This window comes from Oryctolagus cuniculus, chromosome 18, assembly GCF_051225735.1.
Source record: "Oryctolagus cuniculus isolate XC-2025 breed Fujian yellow rabbit chromosome 18, ASM5122573v1, whole genome shotgun sequence".
NCBI classification, from domain to species: domain Eukaryota; kingdom Metazoa; phylum Chordata; class Mammalia; order Lagomorpha; family Leporidae; genus Oryctolagus; species Oryctolagus cuniculus.
The window spans coordinates 18,409,694-18,437,451 of record NC_142884.1 but is presented as its reverse complement, the minus strand read 5'-3'; the positions used below and the strand labels follow the sequence as shown (position 1 = coordinate 18,437,451).

The 27,758-nt window shown below is 42.9% G+C and overlaps 1 protein-coding gene and 2 pseudogenes across 14 annotated transcripts; 1 reads left to right on the top strand and 2 right to left on the bottom strand.

Moving 5' to 3' along the window:
- Positions 1-21,859, top strand: LOC100346269 (uncharacterized). Of its 14 annotated transcripts, none has more exons than XM_070062276.2 (6): positions 1-135; positions 1,848-1,910; positions 2,551-2,745; positions 17,638-17,780; positions 18,021-18,113; positions 19,505-21,859. In XM_070062276.2, the coding sequence occupies exons 4-6, from the start codon at positions 17,747-17,749 to the stop codon at positions 21,508-21,510; spliced, it is 2,133 nt and encodes a 710-aa protein (XP_069918377.1). In that variant the 5' UTR covers positions 1-135; positions 1,848-1,910; positions 2,551-2,745; positions 17,638-17,746; the 3' UTR covers positions 21,511-21,859. The 14 variants fall into 14 exon arrangements, with proteins under 14 accessions (XP_069918377.1, XP_069918370.1, XP_069918374.1 ...); XM_070062269.2 differs by having other exon boundaries at positions 1,848-1,928; positions 17,654-17,780; XM_089319246.1 differs by having other exon boundaries at positions 50-165; positions 17,654-17,780.
- On the bottom strand, positions 13,278-14,087 carry LOC138846729 (mesoderm induction early response protein 1 pseudogene; annotated as a pseudogene).
- On the bottom strand, positions 14,143-14,988 carry LOC108176764 (mesoderm induction early response protein 1 pseudogene; annotated as a pseudogene).
- Positions 21,860-27,758: the final 5,899 nt, after the last annotated feature.

Genomic DNA, 27,758 nt, shown 5'->3' with positions numbered 1-27,758 from the left:
AGTGATTGTTGGCACCACGTGACCGCAAAGGGAATTCCGCGCATGCGTGGTACCACTGGCCGGAAGGGGCGGTATTGGAAGGCGGACCGTGAAAGGAAGTGGTTCTCAAAGGCTTTTTCGCTGCTACCGAGTAGAGTACGCATTTCCATATTTTAACGTCAAGAGGTCTCTGAGACGATTTTGGTTGGTCGCGACTAGGGATTCTGTGGGGTCTGTAATGGAGTGGGGGAGAGGTGTCTTGGAGTTAGTGATGGTGGTCCCTGAGTTAAATGCTGGCAGAGGCTGGCAGCCGTTAATGTTTGTGACAGGCGTTTTCTCTTGACAGTGAGGGGCTTTCAGGGATGAGGTGTTGGGATTTGGGGGTGGAGGGTTAGTCATGGGATTCGGTGGTCAATGAATGAGGCCTGTAGGGTCAGTAATGGGGAGTCTGTGGGATTTGTATTCAGCTAGTTTTCTAACCTGAGTTGAAAATTAAGCTGTTTAGTTTTCAGTTTTTTTTTTTTTTAAATATAAAGATTGAAAAGCTTTGGTGTGTAGCATTTTTTATTGTCCAAATTGAAGTTGTCCTTTAAAAAGTGTTAAGGTTTTTTTTTTTTGACCCATTATTAAAAGTGCATTTTCTGTTCCAGTTAATTTCTCTAGCTAATACTTGAGTTGAAAAAATGGCTTTATAGCCTAAAAACAATGTATGTCCTTGTTGTATGTTATATATTAAGCATATATTTAAATTTAAATGCTTTAAACTTATTAATTTAATTAGTAATATTAAGCATATATTTAATATTAGCTCCTTTTGGATTATTTTGTCTGCTGAATTACAGAAGAAGGTAGAATACATTGGCTAAGTGATATGTCCACTTATTCTGGCCGTTTCTGCTTTATATTTTTGAAAGTATATTATTAGGTACAATTATGTGTATTGTTAAATAATAGACCTGACTAAATAGCTCAAAAGATAATATAACAATTGAGGCTTCTGTCAACAATTTATAAAGCAGCTCATTTTCCCAGATGTTTTCTAACATTTGAATTCCTGGCTGCCAACTACATTTTTAGTTTTTACAGTTCTAAGAGGCAGTGAGGTTTAGTTGATCTAATATATTTTGCTGTTAGTGAAGTTGGAATCTTTTAGGTTAATTGTCACTTGTTTCCTATTCTGTGAATTTTCATTTTCTTGTCCAGATTTTTTTCCTGCTCTTTTTTTTCCTAGTGATTGCTAGATTTAAAAAATTTTCAAATTATTCATTAGTTTTATCTGAGAGGCAGAAAGGGAGAAGACAGAGAAAAAAAAAAAAAACAAAAAACAAAACCCTCTCATCTGCTGGTTCTCTTTCCAAATGCCTGCAGCTGGGAGCTGGGAGCCCCAGAGCTCTCAGGTGGGTTGCAGGGACCCAAGTCCTTGAGCCATCACCTGCTGCCTCCTGGAGTGCTCATTAGTTGAATCTGGAATTGGGAGCAGGGCTGCGACTCCAACCCAGACACTCTGATATGGGATGCAGGTGTACCAAGTGGCAATTTAATTGCTGCACCAAATGCCCACTCCTATATTTTTTAATTAGAAATAGCCTGTTGTCACATAATTAAAAATTATGCATATAACTTCATGTTGATTTTTATGGTGTATTGTAACATTATTAGGGAGTATCGTCTAGAGATAACTGCCCTTTACTTTTATAGTTGCTGAATTTTAGGTGTAACATTCCTCCCAGCCCACCTCAATGGCACACAAAAATATACTACTAAAATTTATTTTAATGTTTTTTTGAGATTTAAAAAATACAGATATCTAACTGTTCAGTCCTATTAGGATGTGTCTACTGACTGACTAGTGTGATGTTTTGTTTCAGGTGGATGAAACAGCACCATTTTTGCAGTGAATGTCTTGTGCACAAATACCACTTCTGTGACATGTAAATAACAGTTGTTTGGTATGCTTATTTTATCTGTTTGATTACATGCTTTTTAATTTTTTATAAATTTACTTCATAAGAATATGGTAAAGGCTAATATTTATTGCATGATTCTCCTGTGCCAGTGAGGTGGTTAGCACTTTACAACCATCATCTCATTTGATTTTCATGGCTATGAGATAGGCATTTTCATCCTCAGTTTTAAAACTGATACTGAAGAAACTTGTTCATATTTTCATAGCTGAAAATTACTGAGCTGGTGTTCAGTTCTGCAGTAATGTTCCTCCGACTCCCATGGTTTTTCCCATGACTAATGGCTATCGCAGATTTTGTTGAACTCTATTCTCCTCAGTCCTCTCTCTCAAAATATGGTCCCTGGACCAACAGTTTCAAGATCACCTGGGCCTTAGAAATGCAAATTCTTGAGCCAAGTCTTTGAAATACTGAATCAGAAAGTGTAGGGGGTGAGGTTGAGAGTTTTTATCTGTTTTAACAACCCCTTTAGGTGATTCGAATGGATAGTTTGAGTTTGAGAACTACTGCTTTGTACCTTCTATCCCAGGGACTTGAATCTTAGTGTGCCCAGGCAGGGATTATGTGGTAATGTTGAATGACTGACTATGTGCTATTGTCTTTCCAGGTGTCTTTGATGTCTCTTGGAGAGGCCTGGGCCAGATCTTCCTTTGGAGTCCAGCTGCCTCTTCCCAGCAGTTTTGCTTGACTTTATAGATGAGCACTAAGCTCTCAGCCCCTGAGAGAACAAGGAATGAGACCCAGTGTGGCCATGCCAGCTAATTGCACCTCATCCAAGCAGCCCCCAGCCCTGGCTTCAGAGGTGAGGAGTCCCAGGGTGTGGGGATTGATTCTAGAAATAGATATCTCTGATCTGTCAGCAGAATCTCAGGGCAGTCAGATGGGCCAGGAAGTAGCCAGACTGTAGACCCTGGTGCTCCTAAAACAAATTTTGATCTTTTTGTCAAGAATGAGCAACACGTGGGTGTTAACTTGCAAGACCAGATGTAAGACATTGGAGAGGTGAACTGTGAATGAAAATTTGATTATCACACTGTTTAGATCTTTTGGCCACAGATAAGATTCCTGGTTATAAATCACTTTTGAATGGGGTTTTGAAATATTTCTCCATTTTCCTTCTAAACTTCCTCCTCATATACAAATATTTTCTGTATTCCTATTTTTGAAATTTTGTTTATCAGATGCTGGTTCTCCACTTTTCTCCACTATTTTCTATTTCTTTGCTACTCTTCTTTCTGGGAAACTTTGTCAATTTTGTTTCTAGTCCTTCTATTGAGCTTCTCATGGCTGGTATCACCATTTTAATTCTGTGTTTTAATTTTCAAAAATTCTAGTTGTCTAAATATATTTTAAAGTATACTTACTTTTATTTATTCGGAAGGCAGAACAACAGAGAGGGAAAGAGATTTTTGCATCTGCTGGTTCCCTCCCGAAATGCCTGAAACAGCTGGGACTGGTGAAACCAAGGCCAGGAGCCAGAAACTTCATCTGAGTCTCCCACAGGGGTGGCAGGAACCACATCCTGCTACCTCTGAGGGTGCACACTGATTGGCAGGAAGCTGAATCTGAGGGGGAGGCAGGACTCAGTTGCAGATGTGGAATTGCCAAGGGAGTCCCTAGCAGTGACCTAATCCATTGTGCCACAATGCCAACACCTAAATATTCTTTTCTATAGGTGTTCTGTTCTTATTTTATGGTTATCATGTATTTCTTATTGCTCTGAAGATATTATGATTGTTTATTAGAAACAGTCTAATTTTTTGAATAGGCAGTACATACAGTTCAGAAATCAGAAATATAAAAAGCAACATGCAAGAATTATGGTGAAAGAAATTCAAGGTAAAAATGGAAGTATGGTTGTTGCTGTGGATTCATTCTGAGAGGAGGAGCGTGGTGGGGGCAAGAGGCGCGGAGTCACCACACAGACCCTGGGAGTCAGGTGAAAGCGGGCCAGAGGCGAGCAGCCTGCAGACTTGTTTATTTCAGTTGGTACAGCAGCTTATATAGCTGAAGTAGCCAATCCAGTCAAGGGGCGATTTATGCCCTAACCAATCACAGCCTGTTGCCAGGCAGGCTCCATTGCCAGGTGGTTTCCCAAGGGGTTTCCGAAGCCATACTAGAGTAACTGACATTCACTTGCCAACGGCCACCTTGGCATGGCCTTCTCATTCCACCACATTTCTCCCTTTCGTTTATTTTTGAGCAATGGCCATACCATTGTTGACCCCATTTCCATTTGGTCTGTGTACATGGCTGTGCCCCAGGGGATCTTACCCGTCCTTGACTAATCAACCCTCAAAATGGGAGACCTCTGGTGTGCTTGCTCAGATGGGGTAGGAATGAGGAACAATGGTAATCAGGAATGGCGTGACCACACACAGGCTGTGGGCCGTTCGAGTGGCTGACCAGAGCTAGGGGGGTATAAAGCAGTAGCGGATGTGGCTATGGGCAGTTCCTCAGGGTAAGATGATAGGGCAGCAGCTTGACAATCGGTAGCAGATGTGTCTGCTAACAAGGCAATTCTCAGTCTTGTTCAGCTGGTTCTGGTTGGCTGTCAGTTGCAGGCTGGATGTTTCTGGCTGGTACCCAAATGGGCTGTGCCGCATTCTCTGGAAAGACACAAGCATATCCTCGGCCCTTGGATAGCAGAGGGTGTGGTCTCTTCCATTCTCCTGTCAGGGGTATTTCCCCCTAACCATAGGGGCCGGGGTCTGGGATGGAAAGGATCCTCAGTATTTATAAGCTGGGCTGATCCCTTGGGAATGAAAAGTAAGAAAATTGATAGTGAAAAGGACCTCAGTCAAAGCAAGCTGTGGGTCTGAGGGCATATGATTGTTTTTCTGTATTTGAAGGAGATCTTTAATTACCTTATGAGTTCTTTCAGTGATTGCCTGTCCCTGTGGGTTGTATGGAATACCTGTGGCAGACTGTATGTTCCAGGACCTCAGGAAGGAATTAAATTCCTATGATGCATACGCTGGCCTGTTATCTGTCTTATGGTCCAGGGGACACCAAGGACCAGCATGGCTGACTTAACCGCCTTTATCACTTTTCTAGCCTTTTCTCTGGATTGGGCTGTTGCAAATGCAGCCTTTGAATAAGTATCTACCATCACATGGACAAACTTAAGTTTACCAAAGGAGTTAATGTGGGTGACTTCCACTTGCCAGAGCTTCTTAGGAGCAAGGCCTCACGGGTTCACTCCTGCTTGTTGCAGTGGGCCTGACGGGGCGAGGCGGGCACAATTCTTGCAAGAGTGCACTAGGTGTTTGCATTGGCTCATTGTTAGCTCCAGGAAAAGTGATTTTATGTTGTTTGCTGACATATGAAATTTTTGGTGTAGAGTACAGGCTTGTTGTAGGTGTCCAAAGGAAGCCGTGTTGCAGGAGATAAGACGATCAACCTTTTCGTTGCCTTGGAAAATAAAGCCAGGTAACCCAGTATGTGATCTTATGTGTGAGATATACCGTGGGTGTTTTCTATTCTCAGTTAGCTCTTTAGGTGTTGTGAGCATTTGATCAGTTGGTTTATTGGTCGGGATAAAGACCGCAAAATGGGTCGTCTTTGCTACCTGTACTGAGTATATGCTATCTGAAAATATATTTACTGGCCCATCCTGGCTAAGGAGTAGATCCTTGACTATTCCCTTATTTCTCCCAACTGTGCTGATCCCCCGTGGGGTTCTACATGGATCTTTTCTGTTGAGGAGTAGATCACTATTCCAAACAGTGATTTGTTGGCATCCATAAACGCACACGGTGCCATGGGAATATGTTGATTAGCAGGGAAAGCATGTTTTGGATAGTCTATTTCTAAGGTTTGTAACATCTGGGGTAGTCTGTCCACTTGCAGGTGATTGTCAACCTGTCCTGGGAAATGTATCATTAAAGTTTGAAAGAGCGTGCTGTTCTGCATCAGTGTGGATAGTTCTAATTGTGATAGAGGTAGGACCACTATGTCTTGCTCTGTGTTAAATATCTTATTGGCATAATATCTTAATTTAAGTCCCATCATAAGGATGGCATCTACTTTGTTAACTATTTTTCGACACTTGCTCCAGGCTATGTGAGCCCAAAAAAGTGGTCCGTATTGTTGTCAAATAACTCCTAAGGGGACCTTGAGGGTAGATAGGGTTATGGCAAATAGAGGCACTCGAGGGTCATATCTAAAGGTTTTTATTTTTTTTTTTTATTTTTTTTTTTTTTGGTCAGGCAGAGTGGACAGTGAGAGAGAGAGAGAGAGAAAGGTCTTCCTTTACCGTTGGTTCACCCTCCAGTGGCTGCCGTGGCTGGCGCACCGCACTGATCCAAAGCCAGGAGCCAGGTGCTTCTCCTGGTCTCCCATGTGGGTGCAGGGCCCAAGGACTTGGGCCATCCTCCACTGCACTCCCGGGCTACAGTTGAGAGCTGTCCTGGAAGAGGAGCAACCAGGACAGAATCCGGGTCCCCGACCCGGGACTAGAAGCCAGTGTGCCAGTGCCGCAAGGCGGAGGAGATTAGCCTATTGAGCCGCAGCGCCGGCCAGGGTTTTTAAATTTGACAACTGTGTGTTGATCTTTTCTACAGTGGATTTGGCTGCTGATGTCAATGTGATTTTTGAGAAAGGGCTATTCCCCTTAGTAAATCCAATAGTGGTCTAAGCTCTGCAGGTGTTTGGGGAAGGAAGGGCTTCAGCCAACTGATTTGGCTGCATAGTTGCTGAAATTCATTCAGTGAGTATTTATGCTTGACTTTTAGGTTGGCCCCATTGGAGATACATGCGAAGAGGTTTGATAACCTAGGAATTGAATGGGAGGAAAATGTTATACCTTTTCCGTGACAACAGACAAACCCAGGAATTGTAAATTTCTTACTGTCTCACTTAGGCCTTCAGAGTTGCTGCATTGTCGTGAGCAAGTAAGATATCATCCACATAATGTATGACCAAGCACTGATCTTTAAGTGTGCTGGTCACATGAGAAACGTATCTTTGGCAAATGGCAGGGCTATTTTTCATGCCTTGTGGAGTACTGTCCACTGAAATCTTTTTGCGGGGAGCTGGAAATTGGCCTCCCATACAGTAAAGGCGAAGTAGGCCTTATCCTCCTCCGTGATGGGAATGGAAAAGAAGCAATCTTTGATATCAATGGTAACTATATGGTATCCATTAGGAATGGCCCCTGGATGGGGAATGCCAGCCTGGAATGTTCCCATCTTTTTTATGATTTTGTTGATGGCTCTCAAATCCTGTAGTAGCCTATATTTTCCCTGTTTCTTTGGTATCACAAAAATGGGTGTGTTATGAGGGCTAGTGGAGGGCTCTTTGTGTTCTTTTTCTAATTGTTCCTGTACCAGTTCTCTAAGGATGCCAAGTTTGGGTTGTAATATTGGCCATTGCCCTACCCAGATGTTTCCTGTTTTTTCCCATTCAGTGGGGATTGGGCCTGGCTTTTGTGTGAGGTGAGCAGTGGCTCCTAGAATTGGGGATGAATCTTACTTGTAGGCTCTCCATTAAAGCTGTTGGCTTGTGGAGATTTATGATCCGTAGTAAGGACTGCTTGCATTTGTGAGAGCACACCTCTCCCCCATAAGGTCATGGAAACCTCAGCAATTAGCGGAAAAATGGTTCCCGTATCTCCATTGTCATCTCGCCACGTTACAGGCGTGATGACCCAATCAACAAATTTTAATCCTCTAACACCTTGGAGGTCAGGCCCGGCCGCTGTCTTCCAGTGTTGCATTTTCCTTGCGTTCCTAGCTTTCAAGACAGTGGCATCTGCCTGCATATCGATTAAACCCACAAAAGCAATGTCATCTAAATATAGGGTTAATTTTGGCCTCAGATTGAAGATAGGCATCGATCAGTTAATGGTGGTGGGACTCACTCTTATTTGCTGGGCTGAGGGCCGCCCTACTGGGAGTTTAAAGGGTTAGTCTTGCAATCTTTTGCCCAATGAAAGCCTTTTTTACATCTGGGACACAGCGTTTTGGGCTTACCCCGTCTGTCAGCATTTGGGCAGTTTCACCATAAGTGTCCCATTTCCTGACATGCCCAGCAAACCGGAGGATCATTAGACTTCCTTGTGTTCAGTTTAATGACCGCAGTTAGGGCCTGTATGGTTGTATCAGCAGGGTTTACCTCCTTTATAGCTACTATCCATTTAGAAAAGTCTTTATTACGGACTGGGGCAATTGCAGCTTTTGCCTCTTTGGTAGCACCTTCCCAAGCTAATTGTGTGACCAGATTGTCTTGATCAGGGCCAAGTGGTAATCTTTTCTCCACTGCCTCCAAGACTCTGGCAAGGAAATCTGGGAACCATTCGCCTGGGCCTTGAACTAGGTTTCTAAAAAGCTGACTATAATTAGGAGGATTTATATTTTTTAAGGCTGTAAGTGCCAAATCTCTAACCTGATCAAAATAGACAACTACTCCAACGCGGGCCTGTTCATGAGGATATATGTAGGTGCCACGGCCTGTAAGCATATCAAAGGTTATTGCAATCCCGTAGGCAGCATTATTCCTTGCCATAGTTTCAGCCTCTTCCTGATAGGAGGCTTTCCACTGTAAGAACTGTGGTCTCAACAAACATGCTTTGAGCAGTGCAACCCAGTCAAAATGAGTTTGAAGGTCTGCTGCCCATTGTGTGAGCACCTGTTCAAAGTAGGGAGAGTCGGAACCTGACTCGAGAAGCCTTTTTTTAGCATAGTAAGGTGATTTACAGGCGTTGGAATCCAGGGCCTGAATTCTGTGTCCGCTCCTACATTAACAGCAAGCATGCAGGTAGGATGGGGTCTAGCGGCTGCCCTGAGAGCCTGGGGTGCCCAGGGATTGCTACAAATGTGGGGATCCTCACTGGGTGCAGATAGGATGACCTCGCATGGGTTATTGCCTCAAGATTGTCTAAGTTCATCCCACGGATATTTAGGGGGTGGCTGACTAGGCATTGTTGCGTTGTCCACTGTCATGTCATTTTCACTGTCAGAGCTCTCTCTCCCTAAGTCATCAACTGTTACTTGTGAGGCAGAGGCCTGGAGTGACAGGCTGTTTTCCTCACAGATTCATTGTGTTTCTCCACTGCCTATGTTTGGTAATCTATGTGGGCTTCTGAGAGGGGGGTATCTTTCCCATGTTTGAGCACTTAAGAGCAGCACGCCACACCAACTCTAGCCAAAGGAAAGCCCCTCAGCGGCTGATGGCATTATGCAGGGGATTCCCTACGTTAGATGAACAGACAGTGGTGTATCAGATCTTACGTATGTCCTGTGCTTAGTGGGGGACTTCCTTGATTTGTTAGGTCAACACTGTATTCCCACACGGTGTCTCCTGAGTGTCATCTCTCTTGAGTGAGGGAAGATGACTTGGTTCCGAATTCTGCTGAAATCAAGGGGGGAACTGGCTGAGTCCGACACGCATTGTCCTGTCACATTGGTGCCAGATGTTGCAGTGGATTTGTTCTGAGAGGAGGAGCATGGTGGGGGCAAGAGGCGCGGAGTCACCACACAGACCCTGGGAGTCGGGTGAAAGTGGGCCAGAGGTGAGCAGCTGGCAGGCTCATTTATTTCAATTGGTCCAGCAGCTTATATAGCCGAGGCAACCAATCCAGTCAAGGGGCAGTTTATGCCCTAACCAATCACAGCCTGTTGCCAGGCAGGCTCCACTGCCAGGTGGTTTCCCAGGGAGTTTCCCAGGAGGTTTCCAAAGCCTTTCCTGAGTAACTGGCACTCACTTGCCAGCGGCCATCTTGGCATGGCCTTCTCATTCTACCACATGTGGTTCACCTACCTGTGTCCCCAACCTGACCATTTTTCCCAGTACAGGTGAAAGGTTTTCTTAGTTTTTTTTTAACTGCTTAGTTCTGTATTCAGGTACAAACAACTACAACATTGTTTTTCTTTTGATTTCATAAAAATTATATATTGAACATACTTTTGCATCTTATTTATTGTTTATTTGGTAAAATAAACAGCATTACAGCGGCCATTCTTGTCATGTCTTCATTTTCTGTTGGATGCATAAAAGGTAGAAAAATTTCATTTCAGGGTTTCATTCAAATGTAGTGGGAGTCTGGCTCTTAGTAACACTGAGGCCTACCTGATAGTTCCAGGCTAACTCCCAGCTGTCAAAGGCTGCTTTAACTTAACATCCTACCTTAAGGACTGTGGGAAGATCAGAATACCTTTGAATTCTGAGGGCTGCCGCCAAGTGAACCTGGAATTGAATGGTGCTTGAATCCTGAAGAAAACACTGGCCTGTCAGAGATAATGTCATCTTCATTCAAAGCCATTAACCAGGAGTGAATAGACAAAATGTCACAGTTTGGCTCTTTGGTGGCAAAGGAATGCTACAAGGTGAACCTTGGTAAACCTTACAGGAGTCTGCTATGATCAGTAAGTTTTGGGAGAAGTTTATACAATAGCAATGGTATATTTACCATTTCTGTTCTCACTTGCTTAATAGAGTTCAAAGATAGGTTGTTAAATGCTAACAGTTTTTACGGTTATTTGTATATTATTTCTTTTCTAAGTATGAACCATCCTTTAACCCTTTAGTTGGTTTTTATCTTAAATTCCTTTTTTTTTTTTTTTGTTAAAGATTTATTTTATTTATTTGAAAGACAGAGTTAGAGAGAAAGGTAGAGACAGAAAGAGAGGTCTTCTGGCTGGCGCCCGGGCTCAATAGGCTAATGCTCCACCTAGCGGCGCCAGCACACCGGGTTCTAGTCCTGCTTGGGGTGCCAGATTCTTTCCCGGTTGCCCCTCTTCCAGGCCAGCTCTCTGCTGTGGTCTGGGAGTACAGTGGAGGATGGTCCTTGGGCCCTGCACCCGCATGGGAGACCAGGAGAAGCATCTGGCTCCTGGCTTCGGATCAGTGTGGTGCGCCGGCCGCAGCGGCCATTGGAGGGTGAACCAACGGTAAAGGAAGACCTTTATCTCTCTCTCTCTCTCTCTCTCTCTCTCACTCTCACTCTCACTCTCACTTTCACTCTCCACTCTGCATGTCAAAAAAAAAGAGAAAAAGAAAGAAAGAAAGAAATTCATTCTAAATTGTTACGTTTAATATTTTTCCCTTAGAATTCAGCTCTAATATTAAGTAGAAGCTCTTGTTTCCTCTCTGCTGGCATTTCCAAATAATGCCCTTGTTCATCCTTTTATTGTCACTGTCAGGGTCCTTTTGCATTGGAAAGGTGCAGGTTATATTCTACTTGTGATATGAACACTTCTTTTATATATCATTCTCTATGTCCTCTGTAGGTTTGCATTGTTTTTGTGACCCTTCTAGCAATTTGAAATGCTTAGATACATTTTTATTTTTTCTTTAAGCATTATCTTTATAGCATTAACACTGTATCTTCAGTTTCTACTGTGAATAATAAACACTTGATGTGCTCTTCTCTACCTTTTGTAATTTAGCAGGATTCTTTAATTATTTTCAGGGAGAACATCTTTTTTTTTCCTTAGCACTTCTTTACTGAGTTTTACCAGTTTATTTTTACAAAAATGTCCGTAACTGTTTCCTTAGCCTATCTTTTTAAATATTATTTCTTTTTTTTTCTTGGCTCTTTTACCCCTAATTATTTTAAGTGATTTTATAGTGAATTCCTTGAATTATATTGAAAGTGTTCTGTTGTGTGACAGTTTATTTCTAGTGTGATCCTCTTCATCTGCTTTTTTTTTTTTTTTTTTAAGTTAGGACCCTAGGTAAAATAGACTTGCTGCTGCTTTTTAAAGGTTTGTTTATTATATCAGAGGGGAAAAGCAAGTGACAAAGAGATCTTCCACCTTCTGGTTCACTCCAAATGACCACAACTGACAGATCTGGGCCAGGCAAGAGCTCCTGCCAGGGACAGAGAGCTCCATACAGGTTTTCTATGTGGGTGGCAGGGGCACAAGTATTTGGGCCATCCTCTGCTGCTTTCCCACTTGTGTTAACAGGGAACTAGATCAGAAGCAGAGCAGCCAGAATTCGAACTGGTATGGGATGCCAGCATTGTAGGTGGCAACATAGCTTGCCAGCCCTGAAGACTTTTTTTTTTAAAAGTCAGTTTATTTATTTTAGACACACACAGACGCAAAAGACCACAGCACCAGACCCCAAATTAAGAAAATTATACCAACTTTTATATTAAGAAAGGACAGCTCAAGAGCTACCTAATGTAAACATCTTTAAAAAGCTAAAAAGAATCTGGAAAAATACAGAATACCTTCCTTAAGTCCAAATAAAGATATGGAAAGACATCATTGATGGCAACAATTTTATATACACAAAGTTAACGTTTATTTTTAAAGTTCTATATATAAAAATAAATCATGCCAGCATAACTTTAAGAATATATAAAGGTTTTCTTAATAATATTCAAATTTTATGGAGAGGAAAAATGTCTAAGGCCATTTAAAAAATTCAGAAAAAATGTTAAGCAGAAATTAGAACTTTATTTTCTACTCATCTTTATCAAGCTAAGCAAAAATCACCCTGTAGTGAAATTTTATGATTAATACATCAACTGAGAATATATAGGTCTTTAGTTCACTCAAATTTGCTAAACTATTTTTATATCTTTTTTTAAGATTGATTTTATTTATTTGAAAGAGAGGTAGAGACAGAGAGAGAGAGGTCTTCCATCCACTGGTTCACTCCCCAAATAGCTGCAACAGCCAGTGCTGAGCTGGTCCGAAGCCACGAGCCAGGAGCTGCTTCTGGGTTTCTCGTGTGGGTGCAGGGGCCCAACCACTTGGGCCATCCTCTACTGCTTTTCTAGGCCATAGCAGAGAGCTGGATCAGAAGTGGAGCAGCAGCTGGGACTCGAACTGGTGCCCATATGGGATGCTGACACTGCAGGCCAGGACTTTAACCTGCTGATACAATGCTGGCCCCTTATTTAGTTTTTTTGAAAGATTTATTTATTTGGAAGAGTTACACAGAGGTACAGAGAGAGAGGTCTTCAGTCCACTGGTTTGCTCCTCAAGTGGCCACACCAACCAGACCTGAGCTGATCTGAAGCCAGAAGCCTGGAGCTGCTTCTGGGTCTCCCACGTAGATGCAGGGGTCCAAGGACTTGGGCCATCTTCTACTGCTTTCCCAGGCCACGGCAGAGAGCTGAATGGGAAGTGGAGCATCTTGGACTTGAACTGGCGCCTATATGGGATGCCGGCACTGCAGGTGGTGGGTTTACCCACTATGCCACAATGCCGGCCCCTTTTTTGTATCCTCAAAAGGGTCTTTTTATCTTATTCTCTAAAGTGAAGACCCAATTCAGATTTTCAGTTTTTAACTACTTATAGGAAATCAGCTTTATAAGGTGGCCCGTCAACCCTGAACATTTTAGTTACTCCAGAGAAAGTAAAATATATTTGAAATTTAGTCATCTGTGTTTCCAAGTTCTTCAGATCTTCAATGTGAGATGGCTTGGAAGAATTCAGAAGAACCTGGGTTTTCTTTTCCTTTGCTGTTAATCCTTCACCATTTTGCAGGTCTCTCACTTTCATCATCAAAATAATTTTCATTCCTTATGGTCATATGGGCAAGTTTTGGGTCAGTGATAAGGGTTATCTGTTTCACAACTGTTAGTATCCATATTTGTGTGAAGTGGCTTCTCATTCCCATCTTTTGGTCCATTAATGTGTAACCCTTCAACTTTTTCTTCTTTGGTTAGTATTTTAGGTGACACCCTATTTTGATTACCATTGCTTTTAGTGCCATCTCCTTTCTCTGGCTGTTAGTACTGTTTGAAGTATTGGGGCATGGGGCATTGCTAGACTAAAAGCAGTGCTTTCACTTTCATCCAAAGTGGTTTATTATACCAGTATGGGGATTTTATTTTTTTCCAAATAGTGTTTGCAGAGCAATGAGATTATAGTGTTCATATTGTTTCCAAATGTAATAGAATGCTATACATTTAGTAACTGACCTTGTTTGTACTTTATTTTTTAGACATTTATTTAGTTGAAAGAGTTTCAGAGAGAGAAGGAGAGACAGATATTTTCCATCCGCTGGTTCACCTCCCAAATGGTCGCAATAGCCAGAGCTGGGCCAGGCTGAAGTCAGGAACCAGAAACTTCTTTCATGTAGGTGGCAGGGCCCAGGAACTTGGACCATCTTCCACTGCTTTCCCAGGCACATTATTAGGGAGCTGGATTGGAAGTGGAGCTGGGACTTGAACCAGCACATGTATGGGATGCCAGCACTGCGGGCAGCAGTACTGTATTGTTTGCACTGAATTACTCTAAGTCAAGTGAAAATCCTTTTTGTAGGCTTTCAGACCCTGTTCAAAAGCTCTACACTCTTTGTCCATACAGACAGTTCCTCTCTAGCTGCTTTTACATTGAGTATTAATGCTTTTGCTGTATCAACATTGCATTTAACCAACTCCTATAAAGCTGTTCATTGTCTTTCGTGTGAGAGCCTTCAGGAATTGCTTGCACCCCTTTCTCATCATCTGATCCTCTAGATGTGTCCTTAAGGAAGTTGATCATTTTAACTTTCCTCTGGTGAGTACTCAGAATCCCACAGGAGCTGATAAACTTTTTCATTTTCTTTGTATTCACAAATGCCAATGGGACTTTCTGCCTGAAACATTGAGCCTGCCGTAATCTTTTTTTCAGTCTTCTGATAGAATATAATCTTTATCTTCTTCACATGCTTCTTCTATTTCACTGTTTGCATCAAAATATTTACATCAACATGGGGGATTATTTCTTGGGCATCTTGAAAAGCAACAGATTGTGATGGATCATTATGGAAGACTGAGTTTCATCCTTCTGTCCCCAAAAATCCTTTATATTCTTTCATTTATTTTCCCCACCACAGCCTCCATTGTCATCCTCTTCCCCTGTCTTCTTCCTCATCTTTAGGTAGTCGAATAGTGCTGACCACCAATCTACTAAACTTGTAGAATGAAAAACAAGGGGTCTTCAAAAAGTTCATGGAAAATATCTACTATGAAAAAAACTAGCTATAAATTTCAACAGTCTTTGCACCAACATAAGTTTTTCCCCACAAACTTTTGGAAATATCCCTATCAAATATCAAATTTATGATCACTTTCCCTTTCAATGTGGGAAGGAGCTTATGAGAAATGCATTACTTTAGGTTTGAAACCCAAATTCCTCTTCTGAAAGGAGAAATGGGTGATTTTAGCTCAAAGAACATCTCAGCAGAGGCTGGAGGAGGAGGTACATAGAGAAAAGGGTAAGGGGGAGTAATCTGATGAGGAAGGTAGTGTTGATAAGAAACCTTCAGAGATATAATTCAATTATATCAGAACCATAAAGGGTGAGAAATTAATTGGTATGTCACTTCCCTTGTAACATCCCTTATGTTAGAACTGAAGTTTGTTCTCCTTCCAACATGTCTTCCTGTTCTGTTCATTTATCATCAAAATCATATACCTGTATATCAGGTGATTGATAAAATTCATGGTCATCTAATATTGCTGAAACTCTTTAATTTCTTCAAGAAATTAAGAAACATCTGATGTTTTTAGTAAACCACTATAGTAGTGATGGAGGGACTCAACACAGGGTTATGGACTGAACAGATTATCTGCCATACTGCTGGATCATATTTCCCCAGTGGCCATGGCTGGTCATGACCAGAACCCAGATGTAAGATTCAGCAATGGGACTCTAACTGCCACCGTCTCTGCCACTTCCACCCCATGGCCTCTGTGAGAACACCAGGGCTGAGTTCTTTTTTATTATTATTATTATTATTATTATTTGCCAGGCAGAGTTAGACAGTGTGAGAGAGAGAGAGAGAAACAGAGTTATAGACAGAGAGAGAGACAGAGAAAAAGGTCTTCTTTCTGTTGGTTCACTCCCCTAATGGCCTCTATGGCCGGCGCTTCACCAATGCAAAGCCAGGAGCCAGGTGCTTCCTCCTGGTCTCCCATGTGGGTGTAGGAACCCAAGCACTTGGGCCATCCTCCTCTGCCTTCCCGGGCCACAGCAGAGAGCTGGACTGGAAGAGGAGCAATCGGGACTAGAACCCCGGGGTGCCGGCGCTGCAGGCGGAGGATTACCCAAGTGAGCCACGGCGCCGGCCCAGGGCTGAGTTCTTAAAAAGAGGAGGTAAGCCGGCACCGCGGCTCACTAGGCTAATCCTCCGCCTAGCGGCGCAGGCACACCGGGTTCTAGTCCCGGTTGGGGCGCCGGATTCTGTCCCAGTTGCCCCTCTTCCAGGCTAGCTCTCTGCTGTGGCCAGGGAGTGCAGTGGAGGATGGCCCAGGTGCTTGGGCGCTGCACCCCATGGGAGACCGGGAAAAGCACCTGGCTCCTGACTCCTGCCATCGGATCAGTGCGGTGCGCCAGCCGCAGCGCGCCGACCGCGGCGGCCATTGCAGGGTGAACCAACGGCAAAGGAAGACCTTTCTCTCTGTCTCTCTCTCTCACTGTCCACTCTGCCTGTCAAAAAAAAAAAAAAAAGAGGCGGTAAGGGGCCTGTGCTGTGGTATAGCAGGTTATATGTGGCACCATATGGGTGCCAGCTGGAGTCCGGCTGCTCCAGGTTTTGATCCAGCTCCCTGCTAATGCAACTGGGAAATCAATCAATCAATCTCTCTCTCTCTCTCTGTTAACTCTTTTTTTTTTTTTTTTTTTTTTTGACAGGCAGAGTGGACAGTGAGAGAGAGAGAGACAGAGAGAGAAAGGTCTTCCTTTGCCGTTGGTTCACCCTCCAATGGCCGCCGCTGCAGCCGGGGCACCGCGCTGATCCTGGCAGGAGCCAGGAGCCAGGTGCTTTTCCTGGTCTCCCATGGGGTGCAGGGCCCAAGCACCTGGGCCATCCTCCACTGCACTCCCTGGCCATAGCAGAGAGCTGGCCTGGAAGAGGGGCAACCGGGACAGAATCCGGCGCCCCAACCGGGACTAGAACCCGGTGTGCCGGCGCCGCAAGGTGGAGGATTAGCCTATTGAGCCACGGCGCCGGCTCTAACTCTGTCTTTCAAATAAAGTAAATAAATCTTTCAAAACAAAGCAAAACAGAAGGTCAGTTGGGGCCCGTGGTGTGGTTAGTAGGTTAAGCTAACATTTGAGATACCTGCGTCCCATATTGGAGTGATGGTTTGCGTCCCAGCTACTCTGCTTCATATCCAGCTTCTGCTGATGCACCTGGAAAGGCAGCAGAAGATGCTCCAAGTACTTGGGCCCTTGCCACCATTTGGGAGACCAGAGTGGGGTTCTTGGCACTTGGCTTCAGCCTGGCCCAGGCCTGCCCACTGGTGGTCTTTTGAGGATTGAATCAGAGTGAAAGATCCCCACCCCCTCTGTCCCTCATTCTGTCACTGTGCCTTTCAAACACATTTTTTAAAAGAGAAAATAAATTGGGGTGAGCATTGTGGCATAGCAGGTAAAGCTACTGTGTGCTATGCCTGCATCCCATGTGGGTGCTAGTTCGTATCTTAGCTGCTCTACTTCCAGTCTAGCTCCTTGCTAATGGCCTGGGAAAAACAGTGGAGGATGGGCCAAGTACTTGGGTCCCTGACATCCATGTGGGAGACCTGGAGGAAGCTCCTGGCTCCTGGCTTCGGTCTGGCCCAGCCCCAGCTGTTGTGGCCATCTGGGAAGTGAACTTGTAGATGGAAGATTTCTCTCTCTCTGGCTCTGATTTTCAAATAAATAAGTAAAAATTTTTAAAAGAGGAAGTAAATGAATAACAAAACCCAAGCTCGATATTCCTACAGTTTCTGTATCCCCCAGAGCTAACTGTTCACATTGAACAGGAATTTGCCCTTGCAGGGATCAGTGTCCTTCAGGGATGTGGCTATTGATTTCAGCAGTGAGGAATGGCAGCACCTGGAACCTGCTCAGAGAAGTCTCTACTGGGATGTGATGCAGGAGACCTTCAGCCACCTGCTCTCAGTAGGTAAGCAGTCACCTTGGTATCTGAAAGGAGGCCTCCCTAAGAGTGTACTGTTTTCAGTTGATGAATTTCAAATTGTGATAATTTGTTCAGAATTTTGTGTCCTTTGGTTACTTTTAATACTGTATTTCTAGAGATACAGTTACTTTTCTGAAGAACAAATCCTCATGAACAATAAGACTGTTGATTGTGCTCTGAAATGTAATAAGCTGGACTGAATCCTTCATCATTTCATATGAACAGGCTATCAAGTTCCAGAGCCAGAGATTTTCATGTTGGAGCAAGGAAAGGGGCCATGGGCATTGTGGAATGAGAGCCGATATCAGAGTTGTTCAGGTGAGTATGAACAGGTAGATGGGAGCCAGGGAAGTGAATGTCAGCAGTCAGGAGAAAAATGGACAACTTTGAAATGGTATTAAGGTGACTCTTCTGGAAGGCTCTAAGTTATTTGTATTGCTTATATATGACCCTTGACATTGACCTCTTGGATAACTAGCTAAGGATCTTCTACCTGGATGACCTTTGCCATTTCTTCTTTGAGTTTTTGGATTCTGGGTCATGTGCCAATTTGTATAATTTAAAGATTTTTTTTTAAGATTTTATTTATTTATTTGAGAGGTAGAGTTATAGACAGTGAGAGAGAGAGAGAAAGGTCTTCCATCCGCTGGTTCACTCCCCAAATAGCTGCAACTGCCGGAGTTGCACTGATCCAAAGCCAGGAGCCAGGTGTTCCTCTCTGGTCTCCCATTTGGGTGCAGGGGCTCAAGGACTTGGGCCATCTTCTACTGCTTTCCCAGGCCACAGCAGAGAACTGGATAAGAAAAGGAGCTAGGACTAGAACCAACGCCCATATGGGATGCCAGCACCACAGGCAGAGGATTAACCTACTGTGCCACAGCACTGGCCCCATAAGCCATTTTCTAATTCATGCATGTTATAAAATTTAAGAGATTGGTATCATTGGTTTATATAAATGTCACTGTTCTATATATGTTGCTCTTTGCCTTTTTCTCTATCTGTACATAGTATAATCTGTTCACCTAGTTTGAATTATATCGCTGAAGGTTTCTTATCAACACTACCTTCCTCATCAGATTACTCCCCTTCACCCTTTTCTCTATGTACCTCCTCCTCCAGCCTCTGCTGAGATGTTCTTTGAGCTAAAATCACCCATTTCTCCTTACAGAAGAGGAATTTGGGTTTCAAACCTAAAGTAATGCATTTCTCATAAGCTCCTTCCCACATTGAAAGGGAAAGTGATCATAAATTTGATATTTGATAGGGATATTTCCAAAAGTTTGTGGGGAAAAACTTATGTTGGTGCAAAGACTGTTGAAATTTATAGCTAGTTTTTTTCATAGTAGCTATTTTCCATGAACTTTTTGAAGACCCCTTGTTTTTCATTCTGCAAGTATTTTAGTAGATTGGTGGACAGATAGACAGCTATCAGTAAAGAGAAAAAAAATCCTTAACTGATGTTGCTTTCTTCAAGAAAATAATGCCTACAAAGAGTCCTTATGAATATAAGGACATTAAAAAAATAATTTATGTGAGTCCATACATTCCTCCACCCAAATGACCCCATTTGTGCCACTCATTTGTAAATGGTTTGAAGCATAATTTAGATTGACACAATTTTGATAGAAGTAAGACATCAAAAAATGTTAAAGTAATGACTGAGTATGGTAAAATCTCTTCCCATACTGACAATGTGTGTGCTCCAACAGAGGAGAAATTATGGGAACATGAAAAGTGTGGAAAACTCCTCAGTTATAAACAAGCATCTTCTCTGTATCAGAAAATTCATCCTGGTGAGAAATCCTGTGAATATGCTGAATTTGGAAGAATCTTCACCCAGAAGTCACAGCTCAAAGATCATACAGGCGAAAAACTCTACGAGTGTATTGAATGTGGGAAAACTTTTGTACAGAAGCCAGAATTCATGACACATCAAAAAAACCATGCCAAAGAGAAACCCTGTCAATGTAATGAATGTGGAAAATCTTTTTTTCAAGTGTCTTCTCTTTTTAGACTTCAGAGAATTCATTCTGGAGAAAAACTCAATGAATGCAATAAATGTCAGAAAGGCTTCTCTTCTAACTCAGATCTCAGTATGTATCCGAATAGTGATACTGGAGAGACGCAACACAAAATTGGCGATTGTGGCAAAGCATTCACACAAATGTCCACACTTGAGATGCATCAGAAAATTCACGCAGGTGAGGGATCTTATATATGTATGGAATGTGGACAAGCCTTCATCCAGAAGACACATTTGATTGCACACCAAAGAAGTCATACTAGAGAAAAGCAATATGAATGCAGTAACTGTAGGAAATCCTTCACTTCCAAGTCACAGCTCCAGGTACATCAAGAAATGCACGCAGCAGGGAAGCCTTATATATGTGCTGAATATGGGAAAGTCTTCAACCGTAGTTCTAACCTCATTACACAAAAGAAAGTACAAGTTAGAGAGAAATCTTCTATATGTACTGAATGTGGGAAGGCCTTTACCTACAAGTCAGAACTAATTATACATCAGAGAATTCACACTGGAGAGAAACCTTATGAATGCACTAACTGTGGAAAAGCTTTTACTCAGAAGTCAGCACTCACAGTGCATAAGAGAATTCATACAGGAGAAAAATCCTATGTTTGCATGCAGTGTGGGCTAGCCTTCATCCGGAAGACACACCTGATTACACATCAAGTAATTCATACTGGAGAGAAACCTTATAAATGTGGTCACTGTGGGAAATCCTTTACTTCCAAATCACAACTCCATGTGCATAAACGAATTCACACAGGAGAGAAACCCTACGTGTGCAGTAAATGTGGGAAGGCATTCACCAACAGGTCAAACCTGGTTACACATCAGAAAACTCATACAGGAGAGAAATCCTATGTATGTACTCAGTGTGGAAAGGCCTTCACCCAGCGATCAGACTTGATTACTCACCAGCGAATCCACACTGGAGAGAAACCTTATGAATGTAGTACCTGTGGAAAAGCCTTCACCCAGAAGTCACACCTTAATATACACCAGAAAATTCATACTGGAGAGAGACAGTATGCATGTCACGAATGTGGGAAAGCCTTCAATCAAAAATCAATACTCATCGTGCATCAGAAGATTCATACAGGAGAGAAACCCTATGTATGCAGTGAGTGTGGAAGAGCCTTCATTCGAAAGTCAAACTTTGTTACTCATCAAAGAATTCACACTGGAGAGAAGCCTTATGAATGCAGTGATTGTGGGAAATCATTTACTTCCAAGTCTCAGCTGCTGGTGCATCAGCCAATTCACACAGGAGAGAAGCCCTATGTGTGTGCTGAATGTGGGAAAGCCTTTAGTGGAAGGTCAAATCTCAGTAAACATCAGAAAATTCATACTGGAGAAAAGCCCTACCTCTGTTCTGAATGTGGGAAGACCTTTAGAGAGAAGTCAGAGTTGATTACGCATCACAGAATTCATACTGGAGAGAAACCTTATGAATGCACTGACTGTGGGAAATCTTTCACTAAGAAATCACAGCTTCAAGTGCATCAGCGAATTCACACGGGAGAGAAGCCTTATGTGTGTGTTGAATGTGGAAAGGCCTTTACTGGCAGGTCAAATTTGAATAAGCATCAAACAACACATACTGGAATCAAACCCTACAAGTGTACAGTTTGTGGGAAAGGCTTTGTGCAGAAATCAGTGCTCAATGTGCATCAGAATATTCACACTTGACAAAAACAATATGAGGAGTCTCACTGAGGTATATGGTTGTGTATTATTGAATCTGTGCCGTAGAATGCTACATATATCGTGAGTAGGAATGCCCATGTCAATGTCACTCATACTTCACTGTTCAGAAGAGGACCTCTGGGAAAGCACTTGAGGGGGTATCGCTTCCTACGTTTTCACCAGCCTTTTTGAAGCTTGGGGCATTCATACTGAGAGGGGTTGAGTCAAGTTGATGCCTTAGAAGTAGCCTTCTCATGAAACATGATGGAATGCTTTAGCAATTTCTTCATAAAGAAGATGATGTTAATGATAATCCTGTTTAATGGAATAAATATAATGCCAACAAATTAAATGGTGAAACAACTTCATACTCATATATACTATAGTGATTAATTTTAATATCTATGAGTTATTTGATGCAGAACACAATGTTTAACAGTTATCTGTGTTTTTTTTTGTTTGTTTGTTTTGACAGGCAGAGTGGACAGTGAGAGAGAGAGACAGAGAGAAAGGTCTTCCTTTTGCCGTTGGTTCACCCTCCAATGGCCGCCTCGGCTGGTGCGCTGCGGCCGGCGCACCGCGCTGATCCGAAGGCAGGAGCCAGGTGCTTCTCCTGGTCTCCCATGGGGTGCAGGGCCCAAGCACCTGGGCCATCCTCCACTGCACTCCCGGGCCACAGCAGAGAGCTGGCCTGGAAGGGGGGCAACCGGGACAGAATCCGGCGCCCCGACCGGGGCTAGAACCTGGTGTGCTGGTGCCGCTAGGTGGAGGATTAGCCTATTGAACCATGGCGCCGGCCCTGTGTTCATTTTTTTAATGTAACACATTTGTGCATATCAAATCCATCATTGACTTTTTCTGTCAGTAGATATCACATTAAAAATCCTGTATCCTGATGCACTCTCAGAGTGTATTTTCATTTAGCACCATTACTTTTACTCCTCTTATTAGCCTACCTGTGGTGCCATTGAGACTCAGAAGCCATCAGCCTGTTGTCTTCTGACGCACCAACATAGTGTCTTGTGAACTCCCATTATCCTCAGGAAAGCGTCTGAGTTACAAATATTCAGGTTACCTTGGATCAACTTAAATTTCCCTTCTGCTGTCACAGTTCTTTCAACTCATTTGCCTTAATGACCGGGTTTTTATAATAACAAATCTGTACTCATGTTATATTCTGCTATAACAAACCCCAATATATGTTCTCTTTCTGCTCTATGTCCATCTTTATGCCATGTCCTCTGTAAGGACCTTTTCTCCCGTGTGTCTCAAACATCTCAGTTCAATTCCCTCCTCAGGGCCTTTGCATTTGTAGTGCCTCTGCAAAGAGCACAGTTACTCATTGCATCTGTGTGGTTTGCTTACTTCTTTCTTTCCTTCAGTGACACCTCCTCATGGTCCTCTCCTGTTTTTCTCTGTCGTATAAATTTCCAGCTCTATCCGCCTCCATCTTTCTCCATAACACTTAACAACATGGTATTCTGTATATTTCACTTATTTGTCTGATTCCCACACTACATATGTTTTAAAAGATGTTATTTCCTTTTTTTTTTTTTTTTTTTTAAGATTCATTTGAAAGGCAAAGTGACAGAGGGAGGGAAGGAAGGAGCTAGGGAAAGAGCGATATCTTCTGTCTGCTGGTTTACCTCCCAAAGGACCACAACTGCCTGGACTGGGCCAGGCCCAAGTAAGGAGCCAGGAACTCCTCTATCTGGATCTCCCACAGAGATGGCAGGGGCCCAGGCACTTGGGCCATCTTGTGCTTTCTCAGACACATTATCTGGAAGCTGGATAAAAAGCAGAGCTATCAGTACTAACTGGTATTTTGATACAGGATGCCAGTATTGCAAGTGTCAGCTTAACCTGCTGTACTACAACACTGGCCCCCATTTTCCTTTTCTCTTTACCACTATGAACCTAGGTACATGCCAGTCACAGAGCACGATTTCTATAAATACACATTACAGAATGTTGGCCCCTCTTCATTACATGAATATATATTGCAGTATAAGAAGCTCCAGAATGGAGAACCAACTGGCTTCAAACACACCAGGTATTTTCTTCCCCTGTCTTTAAACCTGGGCTATATCCCTTTCCTGTTTCTTGAAAGTCATTATAAGGGCCGGTGCTGTGGCATAGCGGGTAAAACCACACCTGAGGTGCCAGCATCCCATATGGGTGCCGCTTTCACTTCCAATCCAACTCTCTGCTATGGCCTGGGAAAGCAGTAAAAGATGGCCCAAGGCCTTGGGCCCCTGCAGCCATATGGGAGACCCGAAGAAGCTCCTGGCTTTGGATCAGCATAGCTATGGCTATTGCAGCCATTTAGGGAGTGAACCAGTGGATGGAAGACCTCTCTCTCTCTCTCTTTGCCTCTCCTTCTCTCTGTGTAACTCTGACTTTCAAATACAATAAATAAATCTTTAAAAAAAAAAACAGTCATTATAAACCTGTGGCCTGAAACATACATACATACTTATATGTGTGTGTGTACACATGTATACATGTGTATGTGTGTGTTTCAGGCCAAAGGTTTATAAAAATTTATTAATATTTAAATATATATATATAAAGATTTATTTATTTGAAAGGCAGAGTTACAGAGAAAGAGAAAGAGGCAGAGAGACAATCCTTCATCCACTGGTTTGCTCCCTAAATAACTGCAAAACCAGGGGTGGGCCAGGCCAGGCCAGAGCCAGGAGCTGGAAGCCCGCCCCATCTGGGTGCAGGGGCCCAAGCACTTGGGCCATCTTCCACTGCTTTCCCAAGCACTTTAGCTGGGAGCTCAGTCAGAAGTGAAACAGCCAGGATTCAAACTTGGCACCCACGTGGGATGCCGCTGTCAAAGGCAGTGGCTTGACCTGCTAAGCCACAGTGCCAGTCTCATAGCCAACCCATTTTATTTTATTTTTTTTATTTTTTTATTTTTATTTTTTTTATTTTTTTTTATTTTTTGACAGGCAGAGTGGACAGTGAGAGAGAGAGACAGAGAGAAAGGTCTTCCTTTGCCGTTGGTTCACCCTCCAATGGCCGCCGCGGCCGCCGCGCTGCGGCCGGCGCACCGCGCTGATCCGATGGCAGGAGCCAGGAGCCAGGTGCTTTTCCTGGTCTCCCATGGGGTGCAGGGCCCAAGCACCTGGGCCATCCTCCACTGCACTCCCTGGCCACAGCAGAGGGGCCAACCCATTTTAAAAAATGGAAAATGAACTACAGGAAGTCCCATGTCAATGCTTGTTTCTAAAATTTTCTGCCATGTTTGCTAAATCCCAAGTCAGTTCCAAAGTGATTGAAAGAAAGCCTACTTACTGCCACTGCATTCTTAGCTGTACCCTGCCCCATTCGTTTGCACCTCAGTAGTGTCCAGCCCATCAGGTAACTCAACCTATAGACCTCCTTTTGCCCTGGTGTGTGGGCCTAAAGTCTAGTGTGGAGAGGCTGAGAGCAGACAGGGGTGGATCTTCCTGAAGAGTGTCCAACTTAATTCAGGCAGCAGTGGATCACAGATGTCGGCAGATGTTCAGTTGAATGCTGAGCTGCTGGGTGTCCTCACTGGGGCCAGTGGAAAGATTGGTTTGGAGGGTGTCCTTTGGCAACACTAGCAGTGAGGAATCGTTGAGCTGTGCGGAAAGATGGTCTTGCCTTTGTGAAGACCAGCGTGGGGAGGTGAAGATGAGAGAACCCGGTCAAGGGAACAGAGCCAAGGATTCCCCTTTCATCCCCCAAGCCCTAATCTGGCAGGGCTTGCTGACACATCCCATTACCCTACTTTAGGTCAATATCTGCCGATCATGATTAGTTGTTCTTCATGTCTTCCTAGTCTTTGATGAATCACCATATACCCTTTTCCATCTTAAAACAATGTCTGGTGACCTACTATTAGTCCCCTTTACCTCATCCAGCACTGTATTTATTCCCCATTTTAGGATCTTATGAGCTACCATTACTTCCCAAGTTATGATAATATCTGTTGATCCTTCAGTAGAGTGTCTGGAGAGAACCCTCTTCTCCCCTTTGTAACCCAAAACAATGTCTGGATACCCTCTTTATCTCCTTCCTACCTTACTCCAGTACTGTGTGTGTGATTCCTCACTAATTCCAGAAGGTAGTGTCTGCAGATCTTCAGATTACCGCTCCCTCAATTACCTCACTCCACTGTAATATCTGTTACTTCATCCCACTTGTAATAATGCCTGGTAACCTCCATACTCCAGTGTCTGATGACCACTGGTTACAACCCCCAGGATGGAGAACAGTGGTGTACTCCACCTATTCCAACTCTTACTCATGATACTTACATTAAACCTCTAGCAAGGTGGGATTTCCTCCATTTATTTTTCCATCACAGTGATAACCAGTTTCCTCCACTGCTTTCCTAGCAGTATCTATCTATCCTAACACCCCCAAAATGGTACATATGTTAACCTGCTCCCCTCCACTCAAAGAATGGCAATGACTGATAGTGAATCAATCTTTACATTTCCCATCTGTATTTTTAGAGCCTTCGTTACCCCCATCTCCATTAGCAACAAGCACAGTACCTGTTGATGCCCATTAACCACTAAAAGCATCTGTGACCCCTCTGTTATATCCTGGTGACATTTGCTGGTTCCTCGTTGGTCTCCAATGCAATGTCTGCTGATTCCTCATTACCAAATTGTTTTACACGGCTCCTCCATCATGTTTGGCTATTGCAAGTTCCCCAATATTTCTTCTCCACAATTACAAGGACAAGAGCCCCTGGATTGGGATGAAGACGAGGTTTCAGCCTCTCTCTGAGTGCCTCACAAGGCATAGGGGACTTAGACCAGGGATTATAGGATAAAGTGGTTTAATATGCGTCCATGATAGCTGTAGTACTGGCAGAAGCCAATGAGCATGTTAGCCAGTTGACACAGCATTTGTCTTCTGTATGCCTGGGCCTCAAATGGGGAAAGACATTGTATATTACTTTTAAGTTATTCCTCTTTTATGTTTTTCAGTATATTATTAATTGACACCATGATTGTAATTATGGGCTACAGTGTGACATTTCAATGCACAACATGTAATGATCAGATTAGAGTAATTAGCATATCCATCACCTCAAGCATTTATCCTTTCTCTGTGTTGGGGACATTCAGAACCCTCTCTGTTTGCTATTTTGAAATAGAGAATTTTTGTCAGTTACCCTACTCTGCTGTAGAACATTAGAAGTCATTCCTCCCATCCAAGTGCACTGCTGTTCCCGTTAACCATTTCTCTGTTCATGCCTTCCTCCACTTTCCAGTCTCTAGTAACTGCTCTACTCTACTTCTATAAGATCAACTTTTAAGCTTTCATATATGAGTGAGAAATACAGTAATTGTTGTTCTGTACTTGACTGACTTCACTTAACATAATATCCTCCAGGCTTTTCCATGTTGCTGTGACAGGATCTTGTTCTTTTTTATGGCTGAATATTATTCCATTGTAGGTATGTAACCATATTTTTTTTTTAATCCATTCATCCATCAGTGGAACACCTGGATTGGTTCTGTATCATGGCTGTCGTGAATAGTGCTGCAAAAAACATGGGAGTACAGATATCTTTGACATACTAATTTCCTTTCTTTTGGGTCTGTACCCATCATGGTATCAGGGGGTCATATGGTAGTTCTATTTCTAGTTTTCTGAGGATACTCCCTCTTTTATATTATAATATTGTAATAGATAATGAGTTTTTTTTTGTTTTGTTTTGTTTTTAGAGTGGTTTTAGATTCATAGCAAACTTGGGAGGAAAGTAAACAGATTTTCTATATATCCACTGCCTCACCCATATAGTCACCTCCATTATCAACACCTGCCACCAGAGGTTTTTTTTTTCTCTTGGCAATTGATAAACCTATATTGGCATTCATTATCACTCAAAGTCCATAGTTTATATTAGAGCTCACTATATATTTTATAGGTTGAGACAAATGAATAGTGGCATGTATCCATTGATACTGTAGCGTACAAACTTGTTTCACTGCCCTAGAAATCTCTATTCTGCTTATACATCCCTCCCTCCACCTTAACTTCTGGCAAGTTATACTTTGTCAATGGTTTTTGCCTTTTTTTTTGAATGTCATACACTTGGAAACATATGGCCTTTTCAAATTGGCTTCTTCAGTCAATATCATGCATTTAGGTTTCTGCCATGGCTTTGATAGTTTCCTTCTTCTTAGCACTGAGTAATATTCCACTGTCTAGACGTATCACTGTTCATTTATCCATTCACTTTGGTTGCTTCC